Source organism: Triticum dicoccoides, chromosome 1B (genome assembly GCF_002162155.2).
Source record: "Triticum dicoccoides isolate Atlit2015 ecotype Zavitan chromosome 1B, WEW_v2.0, whole genome shotgun sequence".
Lineage (NCBI taxonomy): Eukaryota > Viridiplantae > Streptophyta > Magnoliopsida > Poales > Poaceae > Triticum > Triticum dicoccoides.
The window spans coordinates 436,586,349-436,607,119 of record NC_041381.1 but is presented as its reverse complement, the minus strand read 5'-3'; the positions used below and the strand labels follow the sequence as shown (position 1 = coordinate 436,607,119).

Here is a 20,771-nt window from a genome sequence, read left to right as displayed (position 1 = left end):
AAAGCGCGCGCGGTCATGAAATGGGTTGGCGCGTTGGGCACGCTGCCGACCCAAATCTAAAAGAGTGCGGACGCCGGGCGGCCGGCCGATCCAAACAGACAAAAAACGGACAAAAATGTTGTCCGTTTGGATCGGCCCGTTGGAGTTGCTCTAAGCAATTCAAACCATTTAAAAAACAGTTTTGCTAGAACTCATCTAAATGAGATATAATTTGGTCTCATTCACCTTTTATAGTCATTGGATGTGATGCTATAAAATGCGTGTGTGCTGACGTGGGTTGTATTTGTTCTTGTTTTCAAAATGAATGAGATCAAATTATTTCTCATCTAGATGAGTTCTAGATATTCTCATGACCATGGCTGCTTGTCCATACTAGCACAGTACTACTACGTATCTACCTCACGTCGCTTTTATCAGCAAAGCAGCTACTGCTCCTAGGTCAAAAGTCCTTTCTCACGCTGGGTAGCCTCGCCGCTATTTCTCTTCTTCTTCATAGATCCACACAGCTAGCGTTCGTCCGCGAAGCACAACTACTAGATAGAAACAAAAATAGGAAGAGAAAAAGGTTAACAGCACAGCAGCGACGCGTCACTCGCCGCTGGCCATGGAACTACGCGATCATGGCTACAGCGCAGCAGCAGCCTTGCGCGCGCCCTCTAGCTGTATACTAGTATAGTCCCGTTTAGGTCAGATGAAATCTCGGTCGCTGGCAAAAGCGAGGCCGATCAGCTCAGTCCGGTCGGCGCGTGGAGGAACGGGACGGCGCGGGCAGCTCAGACTAGCCACAATGAAGAGTAACATACACTAGTAACATACACATATCTTTAGACTATGTTACTACCTCAACACTAGATAGTACTACATCCGTCTAGGTGAATAAGTCATTCGCGTAGTTCTAAGTCATTGATTTGAGCAATTAAGTATGTGTTATATGTTATGAAAAGTACATCACTAGATTTCTACAAGGATGTAGTTTCTAAATATATATTTTTTATCACATATAATACATATTTAGATAGTTAAATCGTCAACCTAGAACTACGTGAATGACTTATTCACTGAGACGGAGGTAGTAACATAAGTGTGGTAACATGCAAAGCTTCATTTATTAGGTTATAGACTCATATTACATGTGATGTTACAGTAACTAGCTAAGTTACTAGTATTATATCTCTCCTCATTAACTCACTGCCACATAAGCAAATTTGCTAAATTGGACTCGATGTTACTACCGAAGTTACTCCCACTGTGGAAGTCTAATCCTCGACCGATCACATGAATAAGAAATCGATCAGTCTCGGATCGAAATCAAATCATCAAAAGGGTCGAGCGCCTCTTTCGATAAAAACAAAAGGGAAAGGAATCCCCAGAGCAGAGAGCCCGCCGTGGCTTTCCCTTTTGTTTTGCTCTCCTCTCCGGAGATCAAGATCAGGGTCGTAAAGGGAGGGAATGCTGGTTGGTGATTTTGAACGAGAAGATCCCTAGGACTGTGCGAGAGGAAAGGAATGTTACATGGGCCAGGAATATAATACTCCTACTTCGATTCGTTTTCCAAAGCAACGGCGTTCCTCCATAAAGCAGATCACGTTACACGTAGTAGGAGTACGAGTGTTGAGAAAAAGTAGATCACGCGACGTGTGTGTATATTACAGGCGGTCACGTAACGCGACCAAAACGGGGACGGATGAGCAATGCATATGGCATTATGGTTACCGTAACAGGATCACACCATTGAAGTGAAAGCCACGTACGTACTGGGATTACGGAACTTCATTATTACAAACAGCGCAACGCCGGCCCGGTTCCATGGCTGGTTCGGGGCGAGAGACACGCGCGTTGCTGGGTGTTTGGGCTGCTGCTGCGCAGCAAAGAACACAAGATGATTCCCCCTTTTTTCTATCAAGAACAGTGAGACGACAGGCTCAGCGCACGCTAATGAGCATGCCTCCATCGTGTCTAACTAGGCCCGAGCCACGTACGTACCTACACATATTTGAGGGTGATCGAAAAAAGAAGAAGTATTCCAGGCACTGTGGGCTGTGGTTTGTCCATGCTTTGGGAATTTCTGGCCCCAGCACACAGCGCGCCCACATGATTGACACGAGAGGGGGCGGGTCTACCGCCTACGGCTACTGGTTTGGTCTTTTCGGTTCTATTTCTTTTCATGGTAATACGAGTCTCGTTCATATTATAAAGATTAAAATACAAATCACGTAAGGACCGACATGCTAAAATTAAAAATATAGCAGAACATCTCTGAGCTTGACAGTAACGGACATCATCTGCCTCCGGCACCACGACAGTAGCCATCGAAGAAGAAGAAAGATGAATCGTCTCCTTACCCGAGCTCGACGCGGCTCCATCACTGATATGCAGCTTTGCGGACCTTCAAGATGGTTCATCAAAATTGAAGCCTTTATCATTGAACAAATCAGACCGGGGCAACATCCCAGACACGCCATCAAACCCCAAATCTGGCACCCCACCGCGACTAAAACGCTACAGAAGGAAACCATACCTGCCATCCACGAACCAAAAGCCCAACACATGTTCCGTCCAGATGTCGTCGATGCAGACCACAATCTACATCAGCTCCTAGACTACCTCTCAAGCTCCACGCCGACGCTGGAGCAAATACTATCGTAACGGCAGAGCCCAAGGACACAGGTCCATCACGAGGATGCCGCCGCCGCCACGCCATTCTTGCTTGAACAGACTAGTTTCTAAATACGTCTCCAACCATAAGACTGATGGCCTTGTCAAGAAAGTATCCGAAAAATCTTTATTCAGCGCTGATTTTTGGTCTAGTACTCGTTACCAAGCCCGCTACAGCCAATACACTCACATTTTATTAACACAGTACAGAGGCAGGGGCTCATAATACATACACGTAACTTTTTCTCTTATTAAAAGCACATCGCGGGAAATTCAGGACTTGAACTCTGATAGGTCGGGATACCACTGTTTTTCTGAACATCCAACCACGTTCGCATTACACTCACATTGTTATACGGTAAAATAATGTATAAGAAGGAAGTCCATCGGCAAACGAAGCGGCAAGATCCAAGCGCGAAGCAGCAGAGGAGAAGGACTAGACACGACCCGGCCAGTACTATTACTACTGCTGCCTCGCCTCTGCCCTGCCCTGCCCTGCCATCATTGTCTCCACGGCACACAAGAGAGAGAAAGAGAGAAAAGAAGAAGAAGACGCGCTCTCTCCGCTACGAATTACCCGCGGCCCGGCAGTTGTGTGATCGTGTCCCCTTCCCCCTCCCCCCAACCTCTTTTGTCATCCTCCCGTTACTACACCGCCTCCATTACTCGGCGGGACACTCAAGGACAAGGAGTCAGCCAAGCCAAGGAGTGAGTGATGCAGTCATCTCGCCCTCCACCGCACGCCAAGCCGCCGAGGTCAGCCCCGGGCCACGCGCGCTCCCGCTCCCAGCTCGCGCAGGTGCGCCCAGATCCCGCCCAGGATTTCGAGTTCCGCTTCGACTTCCTGCCCGACGCCTTCCGCTTCGACATGGACGCCGGCGCCAAGCCGGCGGCACCCGCGGCCGCCAAGGACAAGGAGGAGGTCCTTGTTGCGTTCGACAAGGTGAGGCTCAGCATTGCGTCCAGCGAGGGCGACGACGACGACGATGACGGGGCGCCGCCGAGGAGCTCCTTCTCCGGGGCCAGCCACCCGCCGGAGCCGGTCGACGAGATGGACCCCGTGCTCGTGGCCGTGGACCACGGGCGGGGCGACAAGAAGGCGCCGCCGCCGCCAGCCAAGCCGGTCATCGTGTGGGACGCGTCCCCGCCGGTGAGCGGCGCCGCGAGCCCGCACAGCAGCATGGGCGACAGCTCCTCCGGCGGCGGGGCGGTCACGGCCACCTGCACCAGCATGGCGCCCAGCTGCACCGTCACCAGCCGGAGCGCCAAGACCAGCGTCAGCAGCACCGCGGCCAGCGACTGGAGCAACGGCACCGCCGGCGCCGGCGGGAGCGGCGGCGTGGGCGGGAAGCCCCACAAGGGGGGCGACCCTAGGTGGAAGGCGGTCCTGGCGGCGCGCGCACGGGACGGGCCCCTCGGGATGGGTGACTTCCGGCTGCTCCGGCGGCTCGGCTGCGGCGACATCGGCACGGTGTACCTCTCCGAGCTCAGCAAGGGCGGCGGCGGCGGGGGCGGCGCGGCCAGGGCGCCGTGGTTCGCCATGAAGGTGATGGACAAGGCGTCGCTGGAGAGCCGCCGGAAGCTGAGCCGCGCGGAGACGGAGCGTGAGATCCTGCAGCTGCTGGACCACCCCTTCCTCCCCACCCTCTACGCCCACTTCGAGACCGACAAGTTCGCCTGCCTCGTCATGGAGTTCTGCCCCGGCGGCGACCTCCACGCCCTCCGCCAGCGCCAGCCCGGCAAGCTCTTCCCGGAGCACGCCGCAAGGTACAGTTTCGATGCATTTTTGCAGCTAATCTGTGGAACAATTAGCGTTCCAAGCATGGGATATGACTCTCTTTCGCTCGTTCGCTCAGGTTCTATGCCGCCGAGGTGCTCCTTGCGCTGGAGTACCTGCACATGCTCGGGGTGGTGTACCGGGACCTGAAGCCGGAGAACGTGCTCGTCAGGGACGACGGCCACGTCATGCTCTCCGACTTCGACCTCTCCCTCCGCTGCGACGCCTCGACGACGCTGGTCCGGCCGACGCTGCCCTGCAGCGCCTCCGGCCCCAACGGCGGCGCCTGCATCCAGCCCACGTGCTTCATGCCCAAGCTCTTCGGCGGCCGGAGCAAGAAGAGCGCCTCCGCGGCCTCCAGATCGAAGAGCGGCGAGCAGCAGCAGCAGGGCGCCATGCCGGAGCTCGTGGTGGAGCCGACCGGCGCGCGGTCGATGTCGTTCGTGGGCACGCACGAGTACCTGGCGCCGGAGATCATCAAGGGGGAGGGCCACGGCAGCGCGGTGGACTGGTGGACGTTCGGCGTGTTCCTGCACGAGCTCATGTACGGCAAGACGCCGTTCAAGGGGCAGACGAACCGGGCCACGCTGTTCAACGTCGTCGGCCAGCAGCTCCGGTTCCCGGAGGGCGGCCCGCCGACGAGCGGCGCCAGCAAGGACCTCATCAGGGGCCTGCTGGCCAAGGAGCCCCAGGGCCGGCTCGGCGTGAAGAGGGGAGCGGCCGAGATCAAGCAGCACCCCTTCTTCGAGGGCGTCAACTGGGCGCTCATCCGGTGCAGCACGCCGCCCGGCGTGCCCAGGCCCGTCGAGCCCATGGCCGTCGCAGCAATGCCGGCGAAGTCGGCATCCATGGACAGGGTGGAGACGAATTACAACAGCAGCAAGAGGGTGCCAGCAGGGCCAGGGGCAGACCATGTGGAGTCTGGAGGGAAATTCCTCGACTTTGAGTTCTTTTAGTTAGGGAATTTGAGTTTGTAGCCTAAAAAATTGCCGTGGTCTGAGCCTAAAAAATTGAAAATGTATCTCTTGTGTTTTTAACCTTAGAAATACTTGCTGTGGTCTGAGCTGCAGCTGTAGCTCCGTAGTGTCAGTATTTGGCAATGACATACATGACCAGTTTTATTGAATCTTGTAGCTTTCCTGAGCTTGTATAACATGTTAATCAGGCTCGTGCCAAACATGGGGATTTTCAAGTGAAATTCATGCATTCCAAAGAATGCCAGATATTATTTCATGCAATGCTATATTTTGCAAATTATTAAAAAAAGGACAAATCAAGTGCTAGTTGCCCCACGGCAAATTCTTATATGATTTTTATTGAAAATAGTAGGTAGGTTGTGGGTTCGATGTTCACCAGGAAAACCCACTGCTTGTATACCTGAATACAAGCTATGGGGCAAAAAACCTGGTACAACCCTATTACAGAAAACGTAGTAGTCTCGTAAGTTCAAGCAACACCCAATTCTTCTTCAGAGAAAAGCTTAAAGCAGTTCTCAGCTCGGTGCCGAGGCTTCGACACCATCAAACGTCTTGCTTGATCTCACAGCATCCTGCAATGACTGTGGCCGAAGTCCTGAAACCAAAAAGGTTGGTAGATTAATTAAAGGTACAGCGCATACATGAATGGTGCAATGATAATGCAGCCATGGTGCTTGACAGTGCTCGGATTCCTTACCGACAGATCACTCCAGGTTCAGGAGGGGTTCTAAAGGTTGGGATTACTTCTTCTGGCGCAGGCTCCTTGATCCGATCCAACCTTGCAGCACTTCCTGCTTCCCTTTCTCTGCATTCCTTCACCAGATTCCATGGGAGGTTAGCATGTTGCGCCTGCTGGCGGCGTTGGCCTGTCTCCTTGCTCCTACGTCCTCCATGTTGTCTCGCCTCCCCCTTGGACAAATCCAGTTCAGTTTCTTCTCCAACAAGAAGCAACCCAAGCAGAGTGCGTTGCAGTTGCAACGGTACCAAAGTATCAACCGTGGTGCCTGTATCACAGGTAGTAGTAGGACCCTACAGACTTTTGTTCTTTGTCTTTCGTAGAGTCCAGCTTGTTTATCCGTGGCCTATAGTTGGTCGGGTCTCTTCTAAATGTGATGTCAAGTTGCTGCCACAAGACAATGTTGACCAAAAGAAAGAAAAATTAGTGGATGAAAACACCAACTGAAGTTTTTTTATTCTGAAACGGAGGTAGCCACCAATTACACTATGTAAAGATAAAGGAACAAATAGGTCAAATTCAGAGTTGAAGTTAGGAAATAAGAAACCAACTTGAGCTCGTACTGTTATTATAACTTTTGTTGACAACTCTGGGTAGCTGCACTTACCGATAAGAATTTATTCATCCCAGATAGTAAAGTCTGAGGTGCATTAGCAGTACAGTCTACAGAAGGCCGTCCCTCGTAAACAATAACCTTATCAGCTAAGTAGGTTGCCATGATGAAGTCATGCTCAACAACAAATGCGGTTTTCTTTGCATGAAGGATGAATCTTTTGATAACCTTTGAGGCAACAATGCGCTGCTCTGAATCAAGAGATGCACTTGGTTCATCAATCAGATAAATATCTGCAGGCTGAAGAACAACTTCAAAGTTAGGATCCACAAGCTGATAGTATTTACATTCTTAGTCTGAACAAACACAAGCATATGTTTGACAGGATTGTGGAACATGCATATAGTAAACGATTTTAAACAACACAGTAACAAAAGCAAAAGGAAGAATAATATTAAGTACATAAAATACCCAAAAGGCAGACTCAGGCAAAGAGCAGTAGATACTGATAGTAGGACATATATTAAGTACATATGGTATCTATAAACAATTTTACATAATACAGTAACAAAAACAAAAGGCAAAAAGGATAGTAAGTATTAAATATGCAAAAATAATCATCCCTGAAGTCCTGAATCTTTTGAACACCACAGAACACAGAAACAATATATATGTTATTCTCTAAAAGAAAATTTATTTTATAAAGCTATTAAACAAAAGTTCAGGCAAAAGAAGGAAATACCTTTCCAAGGCAAAGACATAATGCCACTCTTTGGCGTTCTCCACCCGATAAATTTGTAACTACCCGGTCCATGAGTTGCTCAATTTGTAGTGGTTTAATGACATCAGACCTAAATTGAGGATGAGCACATGATTCTGGTATTTTCTGATGAAGCAATTGACTCACTGTACCCTGGAATTTTGTTTCAAGCTGCTGAGGCTTGTGGGACACATAAAATTTAGGAATTTCAATCTCAGCTCCTTCCACAGTATCTGGCTGCAGCCGCCCAGCCTGTACAGTCATAACAAACAATGAATACAAGATACCAGATGTCTAATCTATTGGATGCAAATAGATTACTTCTTTTATCCAGATTAACTATGCATAACTTAAGGAATCTTGTAAAACTTGTAAAATCAGAAGACATCCAGTGCATCATCATCACAAGGACTAGTAAAACCTTAATTTTGATAAAATGCACACTTTCCAGGAAGCTGACAGTAATAGAAGACATTTTTGACTTAGAAATGTAGAAAAGAAAGTACAATGCATCAAACTGAAATCAGAATCTCAACTAACAGCAAACTCAATTGTATCCTTCACGTTTCCATCAGCACCAAATTCACGTTAGCGAAAAAACAGTAAATTTTGGCACGGGTCATTTTTATACAAAACTTAGTGCTGATATGGCACTCTAGAACCAGAATCATCGCATGCTTATAGTACTACTAGTAGACAGTATGTATTGCCAGCACCAAATTCACGTTAGCGAAAAAACAGTAAATTTTGACACGGGTCATTTTTATACAACCCTTAGTGCTGATATGGCACTCTAGAACCAGAATCATTGCATGCTTATAGTACTACTAGTAGACAGTATGTATTGCCTTTGGAATTTAAACATTACTAGGAAACTCGCTGTAGTTTTCAGAAGAGGTAGAGAAAACATTTCACAGCACCAGACACCATTACTTATTGCAACCTTGATATGAATCCTCATGGTAAATGCCATGAGGAAAAAAATTGATTTATACAATTTATAGTTCGACTGTTTTGTATTCATTCCAAGACTCTCAATTACTTGAATGATAAAAATGTTGACAGAGAGATCACAGATGGGAGGTGGTGAGGAAGGAGTGGAGATAGACATACCAGCATTTTGATGAACGTAGTTTTCCCTGTCCCGTTCTTACCCAGCATCACAACAATCTGAGAATCTGTGAATTCACCTTCCATGACAGTGAGCTTGAAATTTCCAATTGTTTTGCTCATGGTAGGGTACTTGTATCGCTGGTATGTCTCAATCTCTTCAGCATTTTCCTGGGCTTCAACAATCTGAAAGCCGGCACTAACATAAGAACAAACTTCATCCTGAAAAGGGTTCTCAAATCATGTGTGCATATGTTAGCTTACCTTAAATGTAAGTGCTTCATCTCGAAACCGAAGATTTTCTGTTGGAACAAATCCAGCCAGGAAAACATTGATACCTTCTCGGACTGAAAATGGCAGCGTAACTACACCAAATGCTCCTGGTTTCCCATATGAACAGCAAATAAAATCGGACATGTAATCCAAGACACTCAAATCATGTTCCACAACGATCACATAGCTGAAAACAAAACCAGAACGTGAGCAGCTGATACTGAATTTCTAAAAGCTTATATTTCAGAGTATTGGAAGATAATCATGGTAACAAATATGCATTACCTGTTTGCTCTAAGCAAGGACCTAATGACTTGTGCAGCTTTAAGCCTCTGCTTGACATCGAGGTAAACTGATGGTTCGTCAAACATGTAAATGTCTGCACTTTGTGCAGCAGTGCCTGCTATGGCAAATCTCTGCAGCTCACCACCTGAAAGATCTTCTACATTCCGGTCCAGAACTTGGTTCAATTCAAGGTCAATGCACAATTGAGCTTTAACACCCCTCTGGTCTAACTTGTCAAGTAGTTGACCGACATTCCCTTGAACTGCTTTCGGAATGCTTTCAACATCTTGACGCTTTATGATTGCCTAGAGAAGTAGAGTGGGATCAGAAATGTTCAATAGTGAAAACAACAGCACAAATCGTATACTGAAACAGGCTGTCATAATATGCCATAATATGTGTCATGAAGTAACTAAGAGCACAGTAACAGCTCCAGGACCTCAACAATATTAGACTATGTACACTCCTATGGCTGAATGTATAGGTGGAAGAGAACATTGCTACTAGCCTACTTCGATTGAATATTTAGGTGTACTGAAGATGCTTTATAACAATGCATATGATGGTACAGAACAGAAAAACAACACAGCAAGTGTGCTGTGATTGTAAAGAGGACATCAAGATCTTCCTATATGTGTCTCGGTGTCTGAACGACATATAATGAGTAAAAAGCACCTTGAGATTATCCTCCAATAGACGCGTAAAATAATTCTGAAGTTCAGACCCCCGGAAGTATGTAAGGATTTCCTGCCAGTCAGGCGGATTCTGCAAAACAAAAGAAGATAGAAAGCTAAATAACAATCGCTTGTGCAGTTCATAGAAGAAGGACAAAACAAAACAAACTTTTTATCCCAAAAGAAAACTAAGGTGGTAGCAACACATGAAAAAAAAACAAGGTAGGAAATAGGGATTATACATTGAATTTTCCCAAATTAGGTTTCAACTTGCCACATAACACCTTAAGTGCAGTCGACTTTCCAATCCCATTGGCTCCAACAAGGCCCAAAACCTGGCCAGGTCTTGGAACAGGCAACCTGTAAGCGCTAGATCATCAGTAATAATTCTGGATAAGGGCAGCTTCAAGCATAACAGATGACAGCAGCCTTTCGAGCAAATTACCTGTGCAATTTGAAGGTGTTTGCGCCGTAGCGATGGGTGGTATCTTTATCCAGATCTTTTGGGAGGTTGATGATCTGAATGGCACCAAATGGGCATTTCTGAAGCAAAGGTTTGCAGACAGCACAAGTGCATGAGAAGACAATTATACTTACAGAGTACATACACATAGGAACCCCACATTTTAACAGCCACTCCCTCCGTCCCATAATATAAGAACGTTTTTTCAATCTAACATAGCTTTAAAAACGTTCTTATGGGATGGAAAAAGAGTACATTGATAAAGCCTAATTACAAGGCATGTACCTTGACGCAAATACCACAACCAATGCACAGCTCTTCAGAGATGAACGCGGTCTTGGACGCCGGAGTAACTTCAATGCAATGCTTCCCTGCACAGGAAACCATCATCTCATGACGTTGTCATAACAATCCAGTTGAAGGCAGTAGAGGACTTTCTAAGCATGCTGAAGAGAAGCGTAAAATTGGTGCACATCACATATACTCCCTCCGTTCCTAAATATTTGCAACTACATACGGAGCAAAATGAGTGAACCTACACTCTAAAATATGTCTATATGCATTTGTATGTGGTAGTCCATTTGAAATATCTAAAAAGACAAATATTTAGAAACATAGGGAGTAATAATCATGTCGAAACAACTATTACTAGCACGCAGTAGCACAAGCCGCCTCCTGCGCCGGCCTGAGCAGGAGGAAGGTACGGAAGGGAAGATGCCCCGACGCCGGTGGGGTCGATCGTGGGGAATTCGATTCCCGAGCCGCCGGGGCGTAAACAAGTTGATTACAGTCAGCAAATTGAGAGCTCATAGAAATCGAGGCTGTGCGCAACGAGCACGGGAAGGAGCGCATCGATCAGCGCCGGCCAAATCGAGACCACGACGCGAAGGGCAGATTTAGGGCTTTACACGAGAGAGAGTACAGGATGATGGGTCCTCACCGGTCTTGACGACGGGGCAGCTCTTCCTGCACTCCTGCCGGCACTTCTTGGGCTTGCACCTATCCTCGTTGATGATCGCGATTCGCGCCGCCATCTGGGATCGCGGTGGAGAGCCCTGGCGGCAGCGGCGGCGACGTTCGACCGAGTTGGGGACGTATGCGGAGGCGGTCAGACCTTTCTGGCTTTAAGACCAGCTTCTGAAACAAGCACAAGAGTTTTACACGCGTGATCAGAGTCCGTTCAACAGACGCCTCTCCTCTTACCCACGACTTTGGCAAATCCGGCCGCTCAAACGTCCGGAACACGTCCGCGCGAACTGACAGAACACCCATCAAATATTGTGTCGCACATTTATATACCGTAAATTTTGATCTCAAATCCATACAATTCATGCACGTCCATCATACGTACAAATTGTTTGAAGGCCAAAATTCAAAACAAAGCAAAGCAAAGTAAATCATAGTTTAACAAATCGGACATGGCAAAATGAAAACAATGTCCGAGCGTGACGGATGGCCTCGGATCACTGACGGGGCGTGATACGGGACGCCTCGAAAACGATCTTTCACGATGCCAAAGAACTCACAAGGAGCAGCAACAAACTCACTCGAAATTTGTTTCAACAAACTTTGTTACTCTCAAGTGGCAAGAACAAGAGGAAACACTCTCAGATAAATTGCAGCGGATAACTAGCTTGGTTTACAAGGATGCAACCCAAACCATGAAGCTTGTGAACCTATGAAGAATCACAAGAGGGAACCACAAGGATCCTATATGAATTGAGGACAGGCCCTCCAATCCACACACACGAGCTAACACTCAACAATACTAGTGCTCACAGCACAACACAACCTCACTGGCTGTCTACAAACATAAACTCAGAAATCTCATCCCCCTCACATGGAACAGCTGGGGAGTATTTATACTAGAAGCACCCACTAGTTAGGTGTGAAAACAACTCAAAAAGAAGGGTAAATTCGTGAGCCCCAAGCTGTAGCAGGAGCAAACTTGTTGAGCCTCGCGCTGTAATAAATTCCTGGACAGCTTGCATGGAAACTTGCACAACTTTTGACTCAAGACCTCAAATGATGCACCATCTTTTTGAATGAAAGCTGACTTCTAAGACCATCTTTTCCAGCCTCTATAAGGTGCTAGAGACTTCCAGAATTAATTAGGTTTAGGTGGGAAGTTGCAGCTGGAAATCTGATGTGTCATTTCTCGCAAAATAGGCACCGGAAGCTTCCCAACTAAGATAATGGTTTTGCCCTTGTCTTCCTTTGGATGCTCTAATGGTTCAGCATTTGTGCTAGCATTAACCTTACTCTTGCATGCCTTGGTCATGATCTGGTCCACATCATCCTCCCTTCCTTCAAACAAAATCGTCCTCGGTTTTGAGGTATTCTTTTTTGGCTTCTTCACTTGTGGGAATTGCTCAACCTTGAGTACTTGATCCACCATAGGTTTCAAGACATGGTTCACTCCTTGATGCATGAAAGAATACTTGTTAGACCTCCCATGGTGAGTAGCATCATGATCAAACTGCCACGGTCTTCCCAAAAGAAGATGACAAGCTTGCATTGGCACCACATCACATACCACTTTGTTCACATAACTTCCCACTGAAAATTGCACCCTAGCACGATGCGTAATCTTCAGCTTACCAACACCATTCAGCCTCCATGTTGATATACCAAGAGCATGGACAAGATCACTACTAATGATGTTGTTGTAGCTGCCTCCATCGATGACCACCTTGCAGTTTTTGTCCTTGATCTTGCAAATGGATTGGAACACATTTTGTCGCTGGCCCTTCTCAATAATAGGAGCATCATCATGAGCCACTTTGCGAACCATGAGATTAACACCATCTCCTCCATCTGAACTCAGAGGTGCTCCGGTCTTAAAAGTACAATAATTTGCATCTTTCTTCTCAGATTCAGATTTGTCACTTGAGTCATCAGTGACATATGCATCATTTGTGCGTAAAACCTTCTTCGGATTAGGACAATCCTTCTTGAAGTGACCTCTACCCTTGCATGTATGGCACTGAATATTACTAATGCGAGTGGCAGGAGTATTGGAAGATTCAACCTTTGATGCATTAGCTTCTTTTGTAGTCATCTTGTTGTGTGAGCGAAAATCTGCAGCAACACTTCCTTCTACTTCTCGCTAAACTGAACCTCTCCAAGTGCTTGATGTATAGGTTTGGCTGCGATTTTGGCGACGCTTCAGCTGCTGCTCTACACAAATAGCTTGATGCACAAGTTCTTGCAAATCTTGATATGTAACCATCTCTATCCTTTCTTACACATCTTCATTCAGTCCATGAAAGAATCTTGACATTGTGGCCTCCTCTGGCTCATTCACTGCTGTCCTAATCATCAAAATCTCCATCTCTTTATAGTACTCATCAATACTAGAATTACCTTGGCACAACCATTGGAGTCGATTGTACAAGGTTCTTGTGAAATGTTCAGGAACAAACCGTCTCCGCAACAGATTTTTCATTTGCACCCATGTCTCCGAACGACCTCCAGCACGACACAATTGGTTCCACCAAATCAAAGCATATCCAGTAAACTCAATGGATGCATATCGTACCATCTTCTCCTCCGTATAGCGGTGGCTGTCAAAAATCTGATCCACACGCATCTCCCACTCCAAATAATCATCGGGTTCGGTTTTCCCATTGAACGATGGTATGGTAAGTTTGAATTTACCAATCCCATCATCTTCATGGTCATGATGAGCACGCCCATGACCTCTTCCTCCCATGGCAAAGCCTTCTTGGCCTTCTCCGCGACGATCATGATGAACACGTCGTGGTCGAGGCTCGTAGTAGTTTCGAGCATCATCGGAGTGGTCGTTCCAATGCTCTCCGTGGTGGTCCTGCTGTATGGGGAGTTGTCGATGTCGACCCCGTGCAGCAAGCCCATCTCATGGTGGCGACAGTGGCGCCCAAGTAGCACCTCGCTGGTCGTAGCGAGCACGCCGAGGTGGTGCAGCGTAGTAGCTATGAGCATCACCCGAGTAGACGTGGTTGTGCTCTCCATGCTCCTCCTCAAGGTGGCGTTGACCCTGCTGTTCGGGGATTTGTCGATGTCGACCCCGTGCAGCAAGCCTATCTCGACGGAGTTCCTCGGTGAGGGAGTCGATTCTCCGGCCAAGGTTGGTCTCCACGGCCGATATGCGCCTCTCCACCTTGTTCAACACATACTCTCGTGTATCCTCCAATGCCAGCACATAGGCGGGCTGCAAGCTTGGATCGTACACGGGAAGTGGCAGATCCTCCTCCATGAGGTGCCTACCTCCATGCACACCATCAACGCTGTTGGATCTCCTCGAACCCATGGAAGCTTCTCAAGAACAAAATCAGCAAGAGAGAAAATAGCACCGCGAACAACCTAAAGCTCTGATACCAAGATGATACGGGACGCCTCGGAAACGATCTTTCACGGTGCCAAAGAACTCACAAGGAGCAGCAACAAACTCACTCGAAACTTGTTTCAGCAAACTTTGTTACTCTCAAGTGGCAAGAACAAGAGGAAACACTCTCAGATAAATTGCAGCGGATAACTAGCTTGGTTTACAAGGATGCAACCCAAACCATGAAACTTGTGAACCTATGAAGAATCACAAGAGGGAACCACAAGGATCCTATATGAATTGAGGACAGGCCCTCCAATCCACACACACGAGCTAACACTCAACGATACTAGTGCTCACAGTACAACACAACCTCACTGGCTGTCTACAAACATAAACTCAGAAATCTCATCCCCCCTCACATGGAACAGCTGGGGAGTATTTATACTAGAAGCACCCACTAGTCATGTGTGAAAACAACTCAAAAAGAAGGGTAAATTCATGAGCCCCAAGCTGTAGCAGGAGCAAACTTGTTGAGCCTCGCGCTGTAATAAATTCCTGGACAGCTTGCATGGAAACTTGCACAACTTTTGACTCAAGACCTCAAATGATGCACCATCTTTTTGAATGAAAGCTGACTTCTAAGACCATCTTTTCCAGCCTCTATAAGGTGCTAGAGACTTCCAGAATTAATTAGGTTTAGGTGGGAAGTTGCAGCTGGAAATCTGATGTGTCATTTCTCCCAAAATAGGCACCGGAAGCTTCCCAACTAAGATAATGGTTTTGCCCTTGTCTTCCTTTGGATGATCTAATGGTTCAGCATTTGTGCTAGCATTAACCTCACTCTTGCATGCCTTGGTCATGATCTGGTCCACATCAGGGTGCCTGCTTCGAGCGGAATGCGTCTTGCTGCGGGCGTTGCCGCAACTTGCGGGCGATGTTCTCCACCTTGCAAGTCGCCGCCGATGAAATTACGCCGCCAGCGGACGAGGCGGACTACATCTCTGTCGTAGCGGTGTGGGCCGGGTTGGACGACATCTCCGGCGGTTGATCGGGACCAGAGGTGAGGATTGTGAGCAAGGGTGGAGGACAGCGAGGGTCCAAACGCGGAAATGGTTGGAGGACGACGGGAGGAGGAGGAAGGGTTTGGTGGATTTTGTGCAATTTGAGGTGGGGTCGGGCTATCGGGTCCGACGTGACGGGCGTGCCCGGGCGCCCCCATATCCGCCCCATATTTGGGCTGGATATGGGGGGTGCCGGTCAGGCCGGGCGTTTGAGGCCCGTCTGGATAAAAAAATCATGACCGTGCGGCCTGCCCGGGCTTATGAGACGGGTTTGAGAGGCCTGGTTGTAGATGCTCTTAGGAACCGGTCAAGACGGCGACTCCGGGCATCATACCCCATAAATTTTCCTTTCTGTAAGAAACAATTGTAATAAAAGTTTATATTGGGCACATCTAGATTCCTTCATGTTGGTCGGCCGAAGCTTTGCCCGGTCGAGCTCGCGTCACTGGATATATTTAAACCGTAGCGCATACATTGAGCCACCTCATCCCACGCCCATCAAAACTCATGAATATGGGGACCCATGCATCACTCATGACCGCGACTACTTCTCTTATCCACTTGATCCCCATTTTGCTTCTTCCCCAGCGCAGAGACCCCCTCACCCCACTTCATCGCTCCCAATCCCACCGCCAGGTCGCCAACATCGAGTGACCTCACACCTCCTCGCCTCTCGTTCGCAAACACGCGAGTCACCGGTGCACCCGGCTAGGGAGGAATGCGCAGCCGGGCACGCTCGTCGCCTTGGCCGCCCGCAGCTGGGACCGCTCCTCTCCATGGCCGTCGCAGTCGGATGCGCTAATCACCATGGCTAAGCTGCAATCGACCACGCTGACGAAGATCGGGATTTGGTCCCTGACAATAACTCTGCATTGACGAATGAACTTCTTCACATTCTTATTAGATTCATCAGGTCCGCCATTAGATTTGATGACATCGATGTTGTACTTTATGCCAGTCGGCAACATTTTGGTCTGGCCTCGAACTGCCCTGCTGCTTGTAGAAGATTTGCTCGATCCGGAGGGCTAAAAGAAGAAAGATTGATTCGTTAATATATATACAAATCGATTAAAACATGTGATGCTCACCAAATGCCTTATATAAATATACCTCGCCGGTCTTTGTTATTTGAAGAACAACATTTCCTTCTCATCATTGTTCTAGACTTCATCTATCCGTTCGTCTTCATCGAACATCATACCATCACCGGTATTGTTCAGATATTGTGAGCCGTCATCTTCTCCATTATCATCTGGTCTTGGGAAGCGTATGATCTCGAGCAGGGCCTCTTCTCCTTCTCTATCGGTATTGTCCATAGCTTTTATTTAACTATTCCAGAAGAAAGATAAAACAATTTAGTATTCAAATTAGAATGCATGCATGCAATCAATAAGGAAAAACTGAATCATAGTAGATAATATATATACATCTTGAATAATCCAGATAATTAATTAATATGCATCATCATAATCTCGAATACATCGTCTCGAATATTAGCGAATAATATAATCTCGAATACATCGTCTTGAATATTATCGAATATAATCTCGAATACATCTCGAGTATTATGACTAATACATCTCAAACATTATCATATATATAACATCACTAGCTAATACAGATCGAATACTATCAAAGAATCTAGTTCACTCGCGGTTCTTGAGGCGCGGGCGGTGGACACCCAAAGAGAAGGAACGATCATAAGATCATATCTTGGGTGAGATCCCTGAAGAACCTGCCAGGTATTGGAGAACCTAACGTCCAACACATCCATGTAGCGGTAGACGTGCTCGTCCTCCTCCCTGACACGGCGACATACCACCTCCGGCGGGGCCGGCTGCCTCCGCATCGAAAGTGGCTCGCCCGAACACCACCAAAGGAGCTCCGGGTCGACGACGGGACCCGGGGCCGGTTTTCTCACCAAGTTGCGCGCCCCTGAAGGTAGCACCTCCCAGTGCCAGCCTGGCGGACCCAGTCCCGAACATGGGCCTCTGAAGCAGGACGTCGTCGCGAACGAGTTGACGACGAGGATGCAGGCCGGGCATCATTGACGTTGAGAACAAATTCTATGCAAATTTAACATTTTTAAAATGCTTGATTGTCAATACATGGTCAACTTTTTTCTATGCAAGTTTCTCCTATGCAACTTTTTTCTATATAAGTATAAAAGACTAAAAAACAGAAAATCTATGCAAATTCCACTGTTCATCTATAACAACTAAAACATCAAAATAAAACTTTATTCTATACTATACATATGGTCAACTTTTTTCTATGCTTGGTCAAAATTGCACCCTATGGTCAAAAAATTTCCTATGCAAATTTATTCTACTATACATGGTCAAAAATTTTCCTATGCAAATTTATTCTACTATACATGGTCAAAAAAATTCTATGCAACTCTTTTGCTAAGCTAGTCATCTACTAGCTAAGCCATCTACAACATCTAGTGCAAATTTAGATATGTACATATACAAACTTTTTTTTTGAAATTACAACATTAAGACATTAAGATATTAAAATTAAGAAATTACAACATAAAGCTAGAATTTTTGATGTGGAATGTTGCCTAACATGTTCATCACATTTCTTTTCTTTATAGCATGGACATATGGACTTTTATATGATTCAAAGCAATATTTTAGTTTTGACATGAAGACTTTAATACTCAAGCATACCAACAAGCAATCATGTCTTTCAAAATATCAACACTAAAGCAAGTTATTCCTAGCCCATTATGCTCAATCATTGATCCATTCATGAAACATACTCAAATATTAGCTACACCCAATGCTCAAATACGATCATAGTGCCCCTTAGTTGGTTCTTTATAAGAGAAGATGGAGACTCAAATTCAAAATAAAAATTGCATAAGTAAAAGAAAGGCCCTTCGCGGAGGGAAGTAGGGATTTGTAGAGGTGCCAGAGCTCAAAGCTTAAATTGAGAGATAAAAATATTTTTGAGAGGCATACTTTTCCCACCAACGAAAACGATTTAGATATCCAAACACTTTCCATGTTAGATACATCATAGGCGGTTCCCAAACAGAAAATAAAGTTTATTCCTTTTTCCACCATTACTTTCACTTTCCATGGCTAGCCGAATCCACGGTTGCCCTCCATACCAACACTTTCCAAGGAATTTATTATTTGACAACATAAAGTAAATTCATTTTTCATTTCGGGACTAGGCATCCCTAATACCTTTGTCATACTCTCGTGCAATGAGAAGTGAATAAACACTCATCGAGAGAATAACACATCTAGCATGGAAAATATTGGTCACCCTTCACCGCCTCGCGAGCTAGAGCACACAAAAGAGAAATTAATTTTGAAAATTAGAGATGGCACATGCAAATTTGCTTAGAACGGCATGGAAATACCACATATAGGTAGGTATAGTGGACTCATAAGGCAAAACTGGTTTAAAGGGTTTTGGATGCACAAGTAGTGATCATACTTAGTGTAAAATGAAGGCTAGCAAAAAGATTGAGAAGCGACCAACCAAAGAGCGAAAAATCTCGTACCCAAGCATTAAGCATAAGTAACATCGAATAATGCACCATAAGTAGGATATAAATTTCATTGCATAACTATTGAATTTCGTGCTTGCATAGGGAATCACAAACCTTAACATCAATATTCTTACTAAAGCACAATTACTCATCAACATGACTCACATATCATATCGTCATATCTCAAAACCATTACTAAGAATCAAGTTTATTTTGTTCAATGATCTTCATGAAAGTTTTTATTATATATTCCTTGGATATCTATCACCTTGGGACTATTTTCATATGTTGCTTTTGATAAGCTCAAACAAATATAAGTGAAGATCATGAGCATATTTTTTTATCTCAAAATAATCTAAGTGAAGCAGGAGAGAATTTCTTAAAATTTCACTAACTCCCAAATAAATCTAAGTGAAGCATGAGAGCATTTCTTCAAAAATAACAAAGCACGCCGTGCTCAAAAAGATATAAGTGAAGCACTAGAGCAAATACATGGCTCTAAAAATTTAAGTGAAGCATAGGAGCAAGCATAGCATAATTTTTGGCTCTCTCAAAAAGGTATGTTCAGCAAGGATCCAATACTTGAAACACAAAGAAAAACAAGCAAAGACTCATATCATACAAGACGCTCCAAGCAAAACCCATAATATGTGACGAACAAAAATATAGTTTTAAGTAAAATACCGATGGTTGTTAGAAAAAAGCGGGGATGCCACTCGGGGGCATTCCCAAGCTTAGTTGCTTGCTACTTCTTTGAATATTATCTTGTGGTGCCTCGGTCATACCCAAGCTTAGCCTTTTGCTAATCCTTATTCCTTCATCCATCATAAGATCACCCAAAACTTGAAAACTTCTATCACACAAAACTCCAACAAAACCTTCGTGAGATCTGTTAGTATAAGAAAGCAAACCACTACTATAAGTACTGTTGCAAACCTATTATTATTTTGTTTTTGCATTATATCTACTTTATTCCAACTTTTCTATGACAAAAACTCATCAAAGAAGACAATAGAATCATCAAAACAAGCACACAACACAAAGAAAACAGAATCTGTCAAAAACAGAACAGTCTGTAGCAATTTGAATATTTCAAAATTAGGAAAACATGGGTAATTTGTATATTAATTTTCTTCAAAAAGAATCAACTCAAAAGAATGCTTATGTTATTTAATAAAACTATTTTCGTGAGTGCATAAGTTTCTGTTTTTCAGCAAGATCAAATCAACTTTCACCCAAATCAACCCAAAGGCCTTGCTTGGCACAAACACTAATTAAAACACAAAAAACACAATCATAACAGTATCATAATTGTGCTAACACACAACAACAAAAAGCAAAAAGCAAAAATAAATTTTATTCATTGGGTTGCCTCCCAACAAGCGCTACTGGTTAACGCCCCTAGCTAGGCATAACGCGTAGGATCTATGTTTTGTCATCTTTGGTTCTAGATCCATAAGATGCCCTCATGATTGATTCATATGGTGGACTAATTATTGTTCTAGGGAAGTGTTCCACTCCCTTCCTTAGTGGAAATTGAAATTTAATATTGCCTTCTTTCATACCAATCACGGCCCCTACAGTACGTAAAAACGATCTACCAAGAATAATTGGACAAGACGGA

General features: G+C 45.6%; 2 protein-coding genes across 3 annotated transcripts; one reads left to right on the top strand and one right to left on the bottom strand.

The window, feature by feature from the left end:
- Positions 1–3,074: 3,074 nt before the first annotated feature.
- On the top strand, positions 3,075–5,630 carry LOC119339652 (serine/threonine-protein kinase D6PKL1-like). The gene is made up of 2 exons (XM_037611625.1): positions 3,075–4,422; positions 4,512–5,630. Exons 1-2 carry the CDS (start codon positions 3,371–3,373, stop codon positions 5,386–5,388), a joined length of 1,929 nt encoding a protein of 642 aa, XP_037467522.1. The 5' UTR covers positions 3,075–3,370; the 3' UTR covers positions 5,389–5,630.
- An 80-nt stretch (positions 5,631–5,710) lies between these two features.
- Positions 5,711–11,369, bottom strand: LOC119339663 (ABC transporter E family member 2-like). 2 transcript variants are annotated; one of them, XR_005164191.1, is made up of 12 exons: positions 11,204–11,369; positions 10,549–10,634; positions 10,246–10,343; positions 10,043–10,160; positions 9,802–9,891; positions 9,127–9,431; positions 8,833–9,028; positions 8,572–8,754; positions 7,441–7,710; positions 6,753–6,998; positions 6,107–6,532; positions 5,711–6,004 (listed from the first exon to the last, which is right to left on the bottom strand). XR_005164191.1 is itself a non-coding variant. In XM_037611638.1 (12 exons), the coding sequence occupies exons 1-12, from the start codon at positions 11,295–11,297 to the stop codon at positions 5,953–5,955; spliced, it is 1,854 nt and encodes a 617-aa protein (XP_037467535.1). In that variant the 5' UTR covers positions 11,298–11,369; the 3' UTR covers positions 5,711–5,952. The 2 variants fall into 2 exon arrangements, 1 of the variants encoding a protein (XP_037467535.1); XM_037611638.1 differs by having other exon boundaries at positions 6,107–6,222.
- Between the last annotated feature and the right edge of the window lie 9,402 nt (positions 11,370–20,771).

Coding starts and splice junctions, on each gene's coding strand:
- LOC119339652 (XM_037611625.1), top strand. CDS start 3,371: ATGCAGTCATCTCGCCCTCCACCGCACGCCAAGCCGCCGAGGTCAGCC. Junction 4,423..4,511: donor TTCCCGGAGCACGCCGCAAG/GTACAGTTTCGA, acceptor TCGTTCGCTCAG/GTTCTATGCCGCCGAGGTGC.
- LOC119339663 (XM_037611638.1), bottom strand. CDS start 11,297: ATGGCGGCGCGAATCGCGATCATCAACGAGGATAGGTGCAAGCCCAAG. Junction 10,161..10,245: donor AACACCTTCAAATTGCACAG/GTAATTTGCTCG, acceptor TAGCGCTTACAG/GTTGCCTGTTCCAAGACCTG. Junction 6,005..6,106: donor GAACCTGGAGTGATCTGTCG/GTAAGGAATCCG, acceptor TTTTGGTTTCAG/GACTTCGGCCACAGTCATTG.